This window comes from Pollachius pollachius (assembly GCF_949987615.1).
Source record: "Pollachius pollachius genome assembly, chromosome: 12".
NCBI classification, from domain to species: Eukaryota; Metazoa; Chordata; class Actinopteri; order Gadiformes; family Gadidae; genus Pollachius; species Pollachius pollachius.
Genome location: NC_136945.1, coordinates 23,787,403 through 23,802,886, shown reverse-complemented (window position 1 = coordinate 23,802,886; position 15,484 = coordinate 23,787,403). Strand labels below are relative to the sequence as shown.

The window sequence follows — 15,484 nt, the reverse complement described above, 5'->3', positions numbered from 1 at the left end:
CTGCCCCCAGAAGTAGTGCTGCTATTAGACATTAGGACTGCAGGGGCCGAGACTCCATCCCAGTGCATTATGTCGTCTTCAGGCCTCCATAGTAATCTCAGGTTAAGATGTGTGACAACACCTGTAGGTCAGATAACAGAGGGGGGGAGGGGGAGTCCTTCCCGCTGCCTGCCCCAGAGCCTCCTCTGTGGGCTGCAGTATCAGCACCTGTCTGGACGGGCTGGGGGCTGGCGGAGGTTAAAGACCCTCAGGACATCAAGGAGAGCTGGGATCCCAACCTGATCACCTACTAAGTATTTTCGTGTCCCTCTCAAAAAGGCAGGATATTAAGGATCTATATTTGTAATATTTATAAGATACTGTATGAGATAGATAGATAGAGATATATATATATATATATATGAGCTGAAGCTGCAGCGTAACAGGGCCTGGTAATAGGGGGACAGTTAGGGGCACATGAGGAACGTTCTAGGCAGCGTGGGATGCTTCATGCTCAGAACAACCTGGAGGATCTGGGAGGAATCACGCAAACACGACAGCATGTTCTTCAGATGACCTGGCCCGGCAGGGCTTTAGCTCCTTATGGAACGTCCTGATGTTAGGTCTTTAGAGCTTTGACATTAATTCATGTATAGGCCCCATATTAGCTCCTGCCACCTCCTTATGGAACGTCCTGATGCCAGGTCTTTAGGGCCCCCCATCTTAACTCCTGCCTCCACCACGCTGGCTCTGAGGTCTCCAGGGCCTCGTGTTCCGTATTCAGAGCATGTTTCTCTGAAACTAATGAACAGGGAGCCATCTCGGCTTTAACTAGTGCATGCGATCCCCCACCTCTGTGTTGGCTCTGAGGTCTAATGGTAGCTCTGTTTCAAGCACTAAAACGAAGGCATTAACAGGCGTCCATCTTGGCTCCATCTAATGCAGGCGATGAGCCCTCCATGTTGGCGCCCACCTGGCCGTCTCTTGGCGGCGTCCTTGTTGAGCAGCTGCTGCTGCACCTTCCTCTGCTCCTCCTGCTCCTCGATCTTGGCCTCCTTGTGGATCTGCTCGATGGTCTTGGGGCCCTGGTCGGCTCTCCTGGACACCCAGTCGTGCTGCGTGGAGGAGGGAGGAGGCACCGTAACCACAGAGATAAAGGCTGACGAGATCCAGGGGTGGAAGGTCATGATCATGATACACGGCGACACTCACCAACCGCAGGTCTATAATGTCTTGTAACATGAACCGTATCCGGGACGACGTCTTCCGCTCCTTGACAATCTTTTCCATCTGACGGAAATACTGATCCATGCGTGGCTGGAGAGACGAGAGGGACCAGAGAGACATTTAACTCAGTCGATTGTTTTCTTATTACAAATGGCAGAGTAAACTCAACATTCAGACTAGATCTGAAGGACTGAGAATGCGGCAGTAAAAATAAAGAGGTTCTGAAATAATTACCATTAAACGGACCGTGAAATCATGAAAATGAAAGAGGGGAAACGATAATCTGAATTCAATAGGAAAAACCGGCATTTAATTCACCCTAAACCGTAAAGTGGCCTCTTTACGTAATGCAGAAGGCCCACGTACCACATCAGCTGAATAATGAGTATCCCACTACTCAAATGCAAGAACAATGTCTCTACATTCAAGCCCAATATATTTGCCTTGACAATCGAGATCTGTGTTAACAATAATATGAATCCACGGTCCCCCACGGTCATTACAATGGAGCCATGTTGTTGGTGTCCAGACTGAGACTGGCTGCTGCTTCCTTCATCACAGCAGCAGAAAGCTGCTCCACGGGGCTGCATGGCTTTACCCAAGCCTGCACAAAAACCAGACCCATGGAACTCTGCATGTTTATATGCACACAAGAAACAGGGCTACCACCGGAACGTTTCAGGGTTAGAACTGCTGCCTGACCCAACGGGACTTGACCCACCTAAGCCTGCTCACAGACCAGTCCGTGACTGACTGGGCGGAGCTGGCTCACCTAAGCCTGCTCACAGACCAGTCCGTGACTGACTGGGCGGAGCTGGCTCACCTAAGCCTGCTCACAGACCAGTCCGTGACTGACTGGGCGGAGCTGGCTCACCTTGGCTTTGGCGAAGTCCAGGTCCTTGCCGATGGTGGTGAGCAGCCGGCAGAGGCACTCCAGGGACTCCTGGTCATGGTTCTTCAGCAGCTTGACCACGCATTCGTGCATGATGGCCTCCGTCAGCATCTTCAGCTTGAAGAGCTCCCCGATGAACTTGATGTTCCCGATGGAGCGCCGGCGCGCCTTGTCCTTAGCCTCCTCCAGCTCCGCCTGGAGCAGCTCCCGCTCCGAAGTCTGGGGGGGGGAGGAGAGGAGGGAGAGGAGGGAGAGGAGGGAGGGGGAGGGGAGGAGGGAGAGGAGGGAGAGCAGGAGGGGGGAGGAGGGAGGGGGGGAGAGGAGGGGGGAGGGAGGAGAGGAGGGGAGGAGGGGTGAGCAGGAGGGGGGAGGAGGAGGGGGGAGGGAGGAGAGGAGGGGAGGGGTGAGCAGGAGGGGTGAGCAGGAGGGGGGAGAGGAGGGGGAGCAGGGGAGAGGAGGAGGAGGGGGGAGGAGGGGAGGAGGGGAAGAGGGAGGGGAGGGGAGCAGGGGAGGGGAGGAGGAGGGGGGAGGAGGAGGGGGAGAGGAGGGGAGGGGTGAGCAGGAGAGGGGAGGAGGGGAGGAGGGAGAGGAGGGGAGGGGAGCAGGGGAGGGGAGGAGGAGTGGAGGAGGAGGAGGAGAACAACAGAGAATAAGTCACCAAACCACCGTGCACAACGTTACCATTGAGAGCATAAAACAGGTGTTTCTCCTGAGAACGAGTAAGCACTATCTGCAACCTTAAAATATACTATTTATATAAAATACATCAACTTACTGTTTTTGTAAATAATCAAAGTACTTCACCAAACACTCAGAAACAGGTAGAACTGAATTGAGAATCCATTACTATAAAGAGTATAATGTTGTGCGTTTAGTGTTTCTGAATTACTAAAGGTATAGTTCTGCTCCCATCACTAAGCGCGTGGGTTGATACTGAGGTGGCTAAGGTCAGCCTGCCAAATCGTTTTGCATTCATTTGAATGTTGAAGCGTGAGAAGTATAATCGTTTGTGAAATAGCGTGCAAATCCCTCCTTGACTCTTCATTCCCATCAGACTCTTCCCAGTGAATCTTTGAGACGCAGGGCGGGGACAGGCCCCTGATGGGGGACATTGAGGTTCAAACACCCCACCCCTAGACTACCCCGTCCCCAAAAGGCTCCTAATAAATTAGAACCTTGATAAAGCTCAAGGTGAATGTAGGGTAAGAATGAGCTTCATGCCGATGCATTATTACAGGTTGCTAAATCCACCAGAGCGCTGCGTGTTTGATGCGTACCGATGCAGCAGACTCCAGCTCTCTCTGCTTCCTCTCAAACACCACGTCGTCCACCTGGTCCTTCTCAAACTCCTTCTGGCAGCGGTTCAGCAGCAGCTTGCGGAAGTTCACCGTGGTGTTGGGCTTGTCTGTCATCTGCACCTTGAGCTGCACGCACACACACACACACACACAGTGTTTAGCATTTAAAACGTAAAAAGATTAAATGATACAGAAATTTATGGGGAAGAAAACAACCAGCGTAAAGACATTTAGACCCTACCGTGGAAAAGGTCAAATTACCTTCTACCCCCCCCCCCCATGACTCCGTCCCACAGCCGTCTGACCAGTGACCAGTCCCTCTGTCAGTCCCACAGCCGTCTGACCAGTGACCAGTCCCTCTGTCAGTCCCACAGCCGTCTAACCAGTGACCAGTCCCACAGCCGTCTAACCAGTCACCAGTCCCACAGCCGTCTAACCAGTGACCAGTCCCACAGCCGTCTAACCAGTGACCAGTCCCACAGCCGTCTAACCAGTGACCAGTCCCTCTGTCAGTCCCACAGCCGTCTAACCAGTGACCAGTCCCTCTGTCAGTCCCACAGCCGTCTAACCAGTGACCAGTCCCTCTGTCAGTTCCACAGCCGTCTAACCAGTGACCAGTCCCTCTGTCAGTCCCACAGAGACCCAGCAGGGGGACATCAGAGCGCCGCACCGTTGCCAGGCAGCGGCACATGTTGCCGTAGGCGACGGAGAAGCTGGGCTCGTCGATGGCCTTCTCGAACACCAGGTCGATGACGCCCTTCAGACGCTCCTCGGTGTCGATGGTCAGGTCCGTCACCTGCTTCATCAGCTGGTTGAACATCTGGGGGGTCAGCTTGTTCAGGATGCTGCGCACCTTCCGGAACAGCTCCTGGGGGGGGGGGGGGGGGAGAGACAATGAGACCGGGTCAAGGTCCGTTTCGGGAGGTGAGCTTGTTAGCCGCGTTGAACAAGCTTCCGATTGGCTTGTGAAACGTGCCGGTGTTCGATCCAACCCAAAGGTTTTGGGTTGGAGCTGCAATGCTCATTCTACCTGTTCCTCAAGGAGCTGTAGCTGAGACACTATTCACTTCACTTGTCTAAATGTAGTTACTGAAGGTGTATGCACTTGGTTGCGTTATCATCTTGCTATGATACTTTAATACTTGAGTACTGGTATGGTTTTGTGTGATGAAAACACTGAGGGTATGCATGGTATGTATTCTATTGTATAGGTACCTATACAATAGAATACATAGAGGTAGAGCGACCTTTGCTTGCTCTCGAGCAAGCAAAGGTCGATCAGCGAAGTCACAACTTTTCTCTGTTTTGGGACCTCAGTGGTGGAACAAGCTCCCTACCGAAGTCAGGACTGCAGAGTCGCTCACCAGCTTCCGCAAAAGACTCAAAACTCACCTGTTCAGAGTTCATCTCGACTCTGCATAGAAACCAATGCACAGCCACCATTGAATGTTGTACGTCCTGGCACTTGTACATTGTACTTATTCAAGGTACTTAATTGTGTAGCACCTACAGTAGCTGCTATCGCTGCTTTACACGGGGAATGGGTTAGCCTCTTTGTTCACTCTGGTGAAGCGGCGCTCGGAGTGACATCGTTTACCCACTGACGGCTCGTACCGCAAATCAGACACAAACCTCATTGTTTCCCATTCTTCAGGAGAATAACATGTTTTTAGCTTTTTATTGGCCCCGCTATCTCTTGCGGTCTGGTCCGAGCCGGTCTGTGTTGTGCAGTGTGTAGTGTAGTGTGTAGTGCAGTGCAGTGTGTAGTGTGCAGTGCAGTGTGTAGTGCAGTGTGTAGTGTGTAGTGCAGTGTGCAGTGCAGTGTGTAGTGCAGTGCAGTGTGTAGTGCAGTGTGTAGTGCAGTGTGCAGTGTGTAGTGTGTAGTGCAGTATAGTGTGTAGTGCAGTGTAGTGTGTAGTGCAGTGTGTAGTGCAGTGCAGTGTGTAGTGCAGTGTGTAGTGTAGTGTGTAGTACAGTGTGTAGTGTGTAGTGTGTAGTGTGTAGTGCAGTGTGTAGTGTAGTGTGCAGTGTGTATTGTGTAGTGTTTAGTGTGTAGTGCAGTGTGTAGTGTGCAGTGTTCAGTGTGTAGTGCAGTGTGTAGTGTGTATTGTAGTGTGCAGTGTGTAATGTGTAGTGCAGTGTTCAGTGTGTAGTGTGCAGTGTGTAGTGTAGTGTAATGTGCAGTGCAGTGTGCGCCCACCTGTATCTGGTTCACCTCAGTCTCTTCTCCCACAGCCTCTCTCTTGAGGCCAGGCGTAGTGTGTAGTGTAGTGCAGTGTGTAGTGTGTAGTGCAGTGTGCGCCCACCTGTGTCTGGTTCACCTCAGTCTCTTCTCCCACAGCCTCTCTCTTGAGGCCAGGCGTAGTGTGTAGTGTAGTGCAGTGTGTAGTGTGCAGTGTGTAGTGTAGTGTGCAGTGTGTAGTGTAGTGCAGTGTGTAGTACAGTGTGTAGTGTAGTGTGTAGTGTGCGCCCACCTGTGTCTGATTCACCTCAGTCTCTTCTCCTACAGCCTCTCTCTTGAGGCCAGGCGTTGTGTGTAGTGTAGTGTAGTGTGTAGTGCAGTGTAGTGTGCAGTGTGTAGTGCAGTGTGTAGTGTGCAGTGCAGTGTGCGCCCACCTGCGTCTGGTTCACCTCAGTCTCTTCTCCCACAGCCTCTCTCTTGAGGCCAGGCTTCCAGGCGTTCTCAGACTTCTTCAGCTGGACGTCGTCCGACACGTTCATGATGATCTTTCTGGGAGGGGGGCGGCGGGCTCCCATGTTGACCATCTAGTGGGTGGGGGGGATATGTTATATTTTCACTCATATTTTATTACGATTTTATTATTCAATTTTTGCATTTTGAGCAGAGCAATTGTGACAAGCATTGCCTTCTTAAAGGCTAAATAACTTTGTAGCATTTGATAAAGGGCTTAATTGAATTTTACTTAATCTAAAGAAAGTTAAATCAAATGATTAACCTCTTGCGCTTTGAATGGAAGATCCTACTGAAACAAATGACTGAAGCATGAGGACAAAAGTAAACCTTTTCTTCTGTTTTACCAAAACCTTTTGGTTTTTAAACGTGGTATTCAAGTCAATGAGGTAATTTGTCTAAAACATAAATGACCAGAAAAATTATGTTTTCCTAATACGATTTTTATTAAAGTAATTGTATTGGTAATATTAACTGCAAGATGTCAACAACTATACTTATAGTTAAACCATTGAAAGTAGATGTCATAAATCAAGGAAGTTACATTTTCTATTACTTAAAATAAGCAATCTATTATTTGGCCTGCAAATGTATTGATACAGGCAAGTGTTTCACACAACTAACCAGCACAAATAATAAACGGAAATTGGGTAAGGAGCCATCTTCAGCTCCTTCATTTAGAAAGAGGCTGAACTCAGTAGGATCTGTGGGACTGCTGCAGTAGTTTTCCCACCATTCGTACTCAACTATCCGCCCTATGACTCACAAAATGTAAATGTTCTCCCAACCCACCCTCCTACTCATAACACGTATATTATCTTGCGAAGAGTTTTATCATTGTGGCATCGTGACCCAACTACATTTGCTCTTGCTTGGGGACGTGGTTAACCTATCCATTCAGCCCTACTCTGTAAGCTGGTACCATCGAAATGTACAACACTTTAAAATGCATCAAGTTATAAGGTCACCTTGAACTGAGCTGCAAAATCTGACTAGGAAAACAAAATGCATGAAAAAAGGCCTAGCAAAGTTGAGAAACAGGTCAATACTGCTGTATTCTTAAGGCATGCTGGTCTAGAACCACAGCTCATTGCCACAGATAGAGCCAGCTGACACACAAACACACCCACAATTGGTTAGAAGCATCTGCCAGGCCAACAAACTGGGGTCATTCACCAGTAAAACTATTTTCCCCCCTCTGGGGGAAAGGTTGGTCAAGGCGTTGCACCGTCAGTTGTTCTGAAGGATTCCATTGATCAATGGTACGTGATGGAGAGAAGGGATTCACCGTTCGCAGTCATAAGGGGGCTTTGTACATTTGTGTGTCTCTGTGTCAGCATGGAGATGAGGCTGTTGTGTTAAAACCTGGTCCATATTTGTTGATTTTTGCATCTGCATGTATGTATGATGTGTTTATACGTGTTTAGTGCTGGTGAGTGAGTATTTAAATGCACGTGTGTTTTAATAAACATGTATGTTTGTCCTGTGATTGATGCATGTGTCTTTTTTAATGCACGTGAATGAATGTGTTCATTAAAAAAACACATACACACATGTGTGCTTCAATACAGATGTATGTGTGTGATTGCTTGATGCACGTGTGTGCCTGTGTGTGTGCGTGCGTGCGTGCGTGCGTGCGTGCGTGCCTGTGTGTGCGTGCGTGCGTGCGTGCGTGCGTGCGTGCGTGCGTGCGTGCGTGCGTGCGTGCGTGCGTGCGTGCGTGCGTGCGTGCGTGCGTGCGTGCGTGCGTGCGTGCGTGCGTGCGTGCGTGTAACTCACAGGGGGGCCGCGACCCCCGGTCATCTGTCTGCCAAAGTCAGCGAACGCAGGCGTGAAGTCGGGTCCCCTGGAGACGACCCGGGGCTCCGACACGCGCTGCTGCTGCTGCTGGGATGGCAGCTTGGTCTGGTTGATCTGAAGGACAGACAACACAGGGTCCATAACACAAGGTCTGACACAGGAGACACACAACACAGGGCCACACACTAATCCTACACTAAGCCCTTTGTGTTACAGTGGTCCTGTTACACTAAGGCCCTTTGTGTTACAGTGGTCCTGTTACACTAAGGCCCTTTGTGTTACAGTGGTCCTGTTACACTAAGGCCCTTTGTGTTACACTAAGGCCCTTTGTGTTACAGTGGTCCTGTTACACTAAGGCCCTTTGTGTTACACTAAGGCCCTTTGTGTTACAGCAGTGGTCCTGTTACACTAAGGCCCTTTGTGTTACAGTGGTCCTGTTACACTAAGGCCCTTTGTGTTACACTAAGGCCCTTTGTGTTACAGCAGTGGTCCTGTTACACTAAGGCCCTTTGTGTTACAGTGGTCCTGTTACACTAAGGCCCTTTGTGTTACACTAAGGTCCTTTGTGTTACAGCAGTGGTCCTGTTACACTAAGGCCCTTTGTGTTACACTAAGGCCCTTTGTGTTACACTAAGGCCCTTTGTGTTACAGCAGTGGTCCTGTTACAATAAGGCCCTTTGTGTTACAGCAGTGGTCCTGTTACACTAAGGTCCTTTGTGTTACACTAAGGCCCTTTGTGTTACAGTGGTCCTACACTAAGGCCCTTTGTGTTAAAGCAGTGGTCCTGTTACAATAAGGCCCTTTGTGTTAGTGGTCCTGTTACACTAAGGCACTTTGTGCTACACTAAGGCCCTTTGTGTTACACTAAGGCCCTTTGTGTTAGTGGTCCTGTTACACTAACGCACTTTGTGTTACACTAAGGCCCTTTGTGTTAAAGCAGTGGTCCTGTTACAATAAGGCCCTTTGTGTTAAGGGCCCTTTGTGTTAATGGCCAGCGGCTGTAAATCCCGTCTCCCACCGCCTGATGATTTCTGATTCCGTATTCGTAGCCTTTACGGATTCAAACACTGCTGTTCTTATACAACGAGTGGCCTGGGAACGCCAAGTCAGAACCAGATGTGTGGGGGGGGGGGTAGACACAGAGGGACATAAACACACACACGCACACATAGAGAGACAGAGAGAGAGCGAGAGAGAGAGAGAAAGAGACAGAGAAGGTAGAGAAACAGACAGATAACTCCAGCTCTTTTGTCTTGGAGCAGCCCTTGACTCTTTCTACATTCGTTCCCAGCCCCCTCCCCCTCTCTCTCGGTTTGTTTGGGGGAGGGGGCGTGCTGTGTACACCAACAACCCTGCCAAACATGATATAGCATCAACGCTATTTTAATCAAAACAGTGTTTCCAGGGCAATAGATGCTGCGCCCGTATGTACAGAAGTCTCCCCAGACCTACCGGGGAATAGCATATACACACAAACACAACGACAAGGTGGGAGGCGAAAACCCATCAATCCAGACAGTATTGGCTGTAGGTAAATACACCAGCCCCATGTGTATTTATTCTTAAAAAACAAACTCATTTCACATATTCATGTCCAAAAGGGGGTCAGATATTGACTGTAAGATCCAGACGGTCAGGAGACATTCCCCCTCACTACTTCAGTCTTCTTCCAGACTTTCTTCAAAAGTGAAACTAAAGGAAACATGGTTCCTCTCAGAGAGGTGTGTGGTTCCTCTCAGAGAGGTGTGTGGTTCCTCTCAGAGAAGTGTGTGGTTCCTCTCAGAGAGGTGTGTGGTTCCTCTCAGAGAGGTGTGTGGTTCCTCTCAGAGAGGTGTGTGGTTCCTCTCAGAGAGGTGTGTGGTTCCTCTCAGAGAGGTGTGTGGTTCCTCTTAGAGAGGCTTGCCTCTGGACAGAGCCCACTAGAGCCTGCCAATAGACACATGCGTAGATACTCTCCCAGAAGAGAAGCATGCATAGAAAAATCTCTGTGAACCTTCCTGCATCCATAGCACCCACTCCCTTACCACTTCAATATCTGGATTTGTTTGAATATATCACTTTGTTGTGTGTTTGACTAGAGCATTTAGCTCTTGAGTATAAAACTAAAGTATCTCATTTATATATTAATATATACCCGTTGGGGATAGGGTTAACCCTAACCCTAATATATACCCGTTAGGGTTAGGGGGAGGGGCTAGCTCACCTTGTCCAGCACCTTGTCACTGATTGGTGGGATAGGGGGAGGGGCTAGCTCACCTTGTCCAGCACCACGTCACTGATTGGTGGGAGCCCCTCGGGCTTCTGAACACAGGCCGGCATAAACTGGAAGCGGAGCAGGTAGTCCCTGTTGTACTGCCGCTTCCCGGTGGTCTCTGCCAGGTCTGGGGGGACGACAGAGACCAGGAGTGGGAAGGAATGAGGGGGAACATGTACAGTTTAGTGATTAGTATTGACCCACACAAGCAGTGACAGCATCACAGTAAAACACTTTAGTACTAATGCTTCTCCTTAAACCAGAGCCAAACCATTGGCTCTGGTGGCCGCCATCGTCTGGAAAACGTTTGCTAGTGCTCCTGGTCATTGATCCATAGGTGCTTGATCATCCCAGAGATCCATTTCAGAACAGCAGCATTTCAGACATTACTGCCTTTCACTATAACTACACAATTTAAAACACATCCCTAACGATCAAGCGAGGACAACAAGTGTCCTCGCTTGAACTCTGACTCGTTCCATTAGAAGACGTGTTGTTCCTGTGGAGTCGCTCCACTCCTCTTTAAGTCAGGGTACAATGGACGACACCACCTGAAGCGCCCCCACCTCACCTTCCGTGTCCGGCGCTCCGGAGCTCTCCTTGTCCCCCGGGCCACCGCCGCTGTCGCTGCTCTCCGTCTCTGAGGCGTGCCCCGCCCCGTTCCTCATGGGCTCCGCCCCGTTCCTCATAGGCCCCGCCCCGTTCCTCATGGGCTCCGCCTCTCCGTTCTCCTCCGGGGCGGCAGGCTGGGCGGGGGCCCCCCTGACCAGGAACCGGGCCGGGATGGTGGGGGGGATGTTGGGCGTGGGCAGCAGGGCCGCTGGGCGCGGGTGGTTCTGGGGGCAGCACCGCAGGGGGCTCTGCTCCTCCTGGGGGAGGACACACGGTGGGGCAGCATGAGAGCCTCTGACGCTCACTGGCGCCTTGAGACACTTTCTACCATGTGGACGTACGGCAGAATGTTATCAGAGGATCAGCCTAGAAGCCCCTCGTGTCTAACTGGCTCTACACTGGAGCTCAGGCAGTAGTTCTGGGTGTCTAACATGTGTCTAACTGGCTCTACACTGGAGCTCAGGCAGTAGTTCTGGGTGTCTAACATGTGTCTAACTGGCTCTACACTGGAGCTCAGGCAGTAGTTCTGGGTGTCTAACATGTGTCTAACTGGCTCTACACTGGAGCTCAGGCAGTAGTTCTGGGTGTCTAACATGTGTCTAACTGGCTCTACACTGGAGCTCAGGCAGTAGTTCTGGGTGTCTAACATGTGTCTAACTGGCTCTACACTGGAGCTCAGGCAGTAGTTCTGGGTGTCTAACATGTGTCTAACTGGCTCTACACTGGAGCTCAGGCAGTAGTTCTGGGTGTCTAACATGTGTCTAACTGGCTCTACACTGGAGCTCAGGCAGTAGTTCTGGGTGTCTAACATGTGTCTAACTGGCTCTACACTGGAGCTCAGGCAGTAGTTCTGGGTGTCTAACATGTGTCTAACTGGCTCTACACTGGAGCTCAGGCAGTATTTCTGGGTGTCTAACATGTGTCTAACTGGCTCTACACTGGAGCTCAGGCAGTAGTTCTGGGTGTCTAACATGTGTCTAACTGGCTCTACACTGGAGCTCAGGCAGTAGTTCTGGGTGTCTAACATGTGTCTAACTGGCTCTACACTGGAGCTCAGGCAGTAGTTCTGGGTGTCTAACATGTGTCTAACTGGCTCCACACACTGGAGCTCAGGCAGTAGTTCTGGGTGTCTAACATGTGTCTAACTGGCTCCACACACTGGAGCTCAGGCAGTAGTTCTGGGTGTCTAACATGTGTCTAACTGGCTCCACACACTGGAGCTCAGGCAGTAGTTCTGGGTGTCTAACATGTGTCTAACTGGCTCTACACTGGAGCTCAGGCAGTAGTTCTGGGTGTCTAACATGTGTCTAACTGGCTCCACACACTGGAGCTCAGGCAGTAGTTCTGGGTGTCTAACATGTGTCTAACTGGCTCTACACTGGAGCTCAGGCAGTAGTTCTGGGTGTCTAACATGTGTCTAACTGGCTCTACACTGGAGCTCAGGCAGTAGTTCTGGGTGTCTAACATGTGTCTAACTGGCTCTACACTGGAGCTCAGGCAGTAGTTCTGGGTGTCTAACATGTGTCTAACTGGCTCTACACTGGAGCTCAGGCAGTAGTTCTGGGTGTCTAACATGTGTCTAACTGGCTCTACACTGGAGCTCAGGCAGTAGTTCTGGGTGTCTAACATGTGTCTAACTGGCTCTACACTGGAGCTCAGGCAGTAGTTCTGGGTGTCTAACATGTGTCTAACTGGCTCTACACTGGAGCTCAGGCAGTAGTTCTGGGTGTCTAACATGTGTCTAACTGGCTCTACACTGGAGCTCAGGCAGTAGTTCTGGGTGTCTAACATGTGTCTAACTGGCTCTACACTGGAGCTCAGGCAGTAGTTCTGGGTGTCTAACATGTGTCTAACTGGCTCTACACTGGAGCTCAGGCAGTAGTTCTGGGTGTCTAACATGTGTCTAACTGGCTCTACACTGGAGCTCAGGCAGTAGTTCTGGGTGTCTAACATGTGTCTAACTGGCTCTACACTGGAGCTCAGGCAGTAGTTCTGGGTGTCTAACATGTGTCTAACTGGCTCCACACACTGGAGCTCAGGCAGTAGTTCTGGGTGTCTAACATGTGTCTAACTGGCTCTACACTGGAGCTCAGGCAGTAGTTCTGGGTGTCTAACATGTGTCTAACTGGCTCTACACTGGAGCTCAGGCAGTAGTTCTGGGTGTCTAACATGTGTCTAACTGGCTCTACACTGGAGCTCAGGCAGTAGTTCTGGGTGTCTAACATGTGTCTAACTGGCTCTACACTGGAGCTCAGGCAGTAGTTCTGGGTGTCTAACATGTGTCTAACTGGCTCTACACTGGAGCTCAGGCAGTAGTTCTGGGTGTCTAACATGTGTCTAACTGGCTCTACACTGGAGCTCAGGCAGTAGTTCTGGGTGTCTAACATGTGTCTAACTGGCTCTACACTGGAGCTCAGGCAGTAGTTCTGGGTGTCTAACATGTGTCTAACTGGCTCTACACTGGAGCTCAGGCAGTAGTTCTGGGTGTCTAACATGTGTCTAACTGGCTCTACACTGGAGCTCAGGCAGTAGTTCTGGGTGTCTAACATGTGTCTAACTGGCTCCACACACTGGAGCTCAGGCAGTAGTTCTGGGTGTCTAACATGTGTCTAACTGGCTCTACACTGGAGCTCAGGCAGTAGTTCTGGGTGTCTAACCTGGCCATGAGGTTATTTGACCTGCAGTGAGTACGGACCCACCGTGACATGGCGGGGCGGCCTCCTCACCTTGCTCTCCTTCTGGGGGGCCTCTCCGGCAGAGACCTCGTTTGGTTTCCTCCAGCTCTTTGGTATGGCAGAAGAAGTCTGGCCGACTGCAACACACACACACACGCACACACACACACGTTTACTCATTTGCATTTAAATTTGCAATGGCGGAAACAATAGCAAATGTGGTTAAAACATGGAGTTGACTACATTAAAGTCAATGTCATCGACGTTACTTTGGACACACACAGACTCAAGCAGAGAAGATCTAAGCACAAAACTGTGATGATCACATGGGGCAAAATGTAATGTTTTCCATGTGACCTGGCCTGCACAGCTGGCTCGTCCGTATGGCTTTAATAAATAGGAGAGAACGGTTTTCCACGAAAGAAGCTTTGTAAAACAGCCCTTCTAGAACATGCATACTGCCATCGTACCTTAATTGCAGTTTAGACAGACAAATCGCTCTCCAGCCTCATGAGTACCAGTTGTTATAGAGAGGAAACTGCCATTGATGAGGGGAGAAAGTAGTAATATATCTAGATAGGCTGTTAAAATGAGAGCCAAAACAACGAGATAACGCAAGTTTTTTTTTTTTTTAATCGATTAATACAAATGTACCAATGTCAAACCACAAAATGTCAACATTCATATCAGAATTCCTTTTTGTTTTTAGTTCCACTTACTTTACATTACACACTTGCAATAAGCAACCTGTTTTCAATTCCCAAAACTGTGGTGTTCCGTATTTCATATTCAACCCACACTGAGTAAAGCAATAAAACTCAAGATCCATCCATCTATCTATCTATATATATGCACAAAGTGTAGTTTCACTGCTCACCTGTAGTGGGACTCTTCCTGGCGAGTGCTTGTGGGTGGGCCCCTGCCTTCTGGGAGCCTGCCTTCTGGGAGCCTGCCTTCTGGGAGCATGCCTTCTGGGAGCATGCCTTGCCATCAGCCAGCCCAGTTGGTGACTCCATGCCCGCTTTCAGAGGAAGAGCTTTAGTGTCCACAGGCTTGCTGGGCTCCCCTGCCTCCGCCGGGGCCTGCACCAGTGGGGGCAGGCCAGGAGGGGGCGCAGGCATAGACGTCAAGGGGGCAGAGGAGCAGGACAGGGTGACCGGAACCACGGCGACAGGAGTCTTAAGGGCCACAGGGGCCCCAGGGGAAGCAGTGACCACCACCGGGCTCTTCTCTGTGGCCAGTGGCTCATGGGAAACCTCTTTACAGGCCAGTGACGAAGCCTGGGGCTGGAGTACAGCTGAGGCCAGGGGGGAAGGCTCTTGTGCTGGGGAGTGCGTCTCAGCCGGGGGGTCTGCAAGGCCATTGAGGGCCTCGGGAGCTTGGACTGGTGGAGTGGCCAGAGTGCGGGGGGGCTCTGGAAGAGGCTGCTCTGTGTTGGGGGACTGAGGAGGGGCTGCAAGCAAGGCCTGGGGCTCCTTGGGGCTCTGTGTTTGAGGAGGTGCCAGGAGGACTGTGGACTCCTTGGGGCTCTGTGTTTGAGGAGGTGCCAGGAGGACTGTGGACTCCTTGGGGCTCTGTGTTTGAGGAGGTGCCAGGAGGACTGTGGACTCCTTGGGGCTCTGTGTTTGAGGAGGTGCCAGGGGGACTGTGGACTCCTTGGGGCTCTGTGTTTGAGGAGGTGCCAGGAGGACTGTGGACTCCGTGGCGGTGGCGGAGGGGGGCGGTGCAGCTGGAGACGATGAGGGCTCCACGGTGGAGGAGGGCTCCACGGTGGAGGAGGGCTCCACGGTGGAGAAGGGCTCCACGGTGGAGGAGGGCTCCACGGTGGAGAAGGGCTCCACGGTGGAGGAGGGCTCCACGATGGAGGAGGGCTCCGCGGTGGAGGAGGGCTCCACGATGGAGGAGGGCTCCGCGGTGGAGGGGCGTTCCCCAGCGCTGGCTTCTGCTGCGACGGGCAGGGGGCCTGCTGGAGGGGCCGCCGAGGGAGGCAGGGGGGTCTCAGCAGGGAGGGCGTGGGGGCTGGCCTCCCGTCTCCTCACCGCAGGGTCGGGCTGC

The 15,484-nt window shown here is 51.2% G+C and overlaps 1 protein-coding gene across 6 annotated transcripts in view; it reads right to left on the bottom strand.

The window, feature by feature from the left end:
- Positions 1-15,484, bottom strand: part of eif4g3a (eukaryotic translation initiation factor 4 gamma, 3a) — a 73,087-nt gene that overhangs the window by 19,277 nt on the left and 38,326 nt on the right. For all 6 annotated transcript variants that reach the window (XM_079747990.1, XM_079747992.1, XM_079747993.1 and 3 more), the window contains 11 exons: positions 14,307-15,484; positions 13,481-13,566; positions 10,714-11,011; positions 10,145-10,269; positions 7,868-8,002; positions 6,013-6,162; positions 4,067-4,264; positions 3,376-3,522; positions 2,081-2,317; positions 1,192-1,296; positions 953-1,094 (listed from right to left, as the gene is read on the bottom strand). The exon at positions 14,307-15,484 is cut by the window's right edge and continues 55 nt beyond it. In XM_079747990.1, coding sequence (XP_079604116.1) covers positions 953-1,094; positions 1,192-1,296; positions 2,081-2,317; positions 3,376-3,522; positions 4,067-4,264; positions 6,013-6,162; positions 7,868-8,002; positions 10,145-10,269; positions 10,714-11,011; positions 13,481-13,566; positions 14,307-15,484 — 2,801 coding nt within the window. The remainder of the gene's footprint in view (positions 1-952; positions 1,095-1,191; positions 1,297-2,080; positions 2,318-3,375; positions 3,523-4,066; positions 4,265-6,012; positions 6,163-7,867; positions 8,003-10,144; positions 10,270-10,713; positions 11,012-13,480; positions 13,567-14,306) is intronic.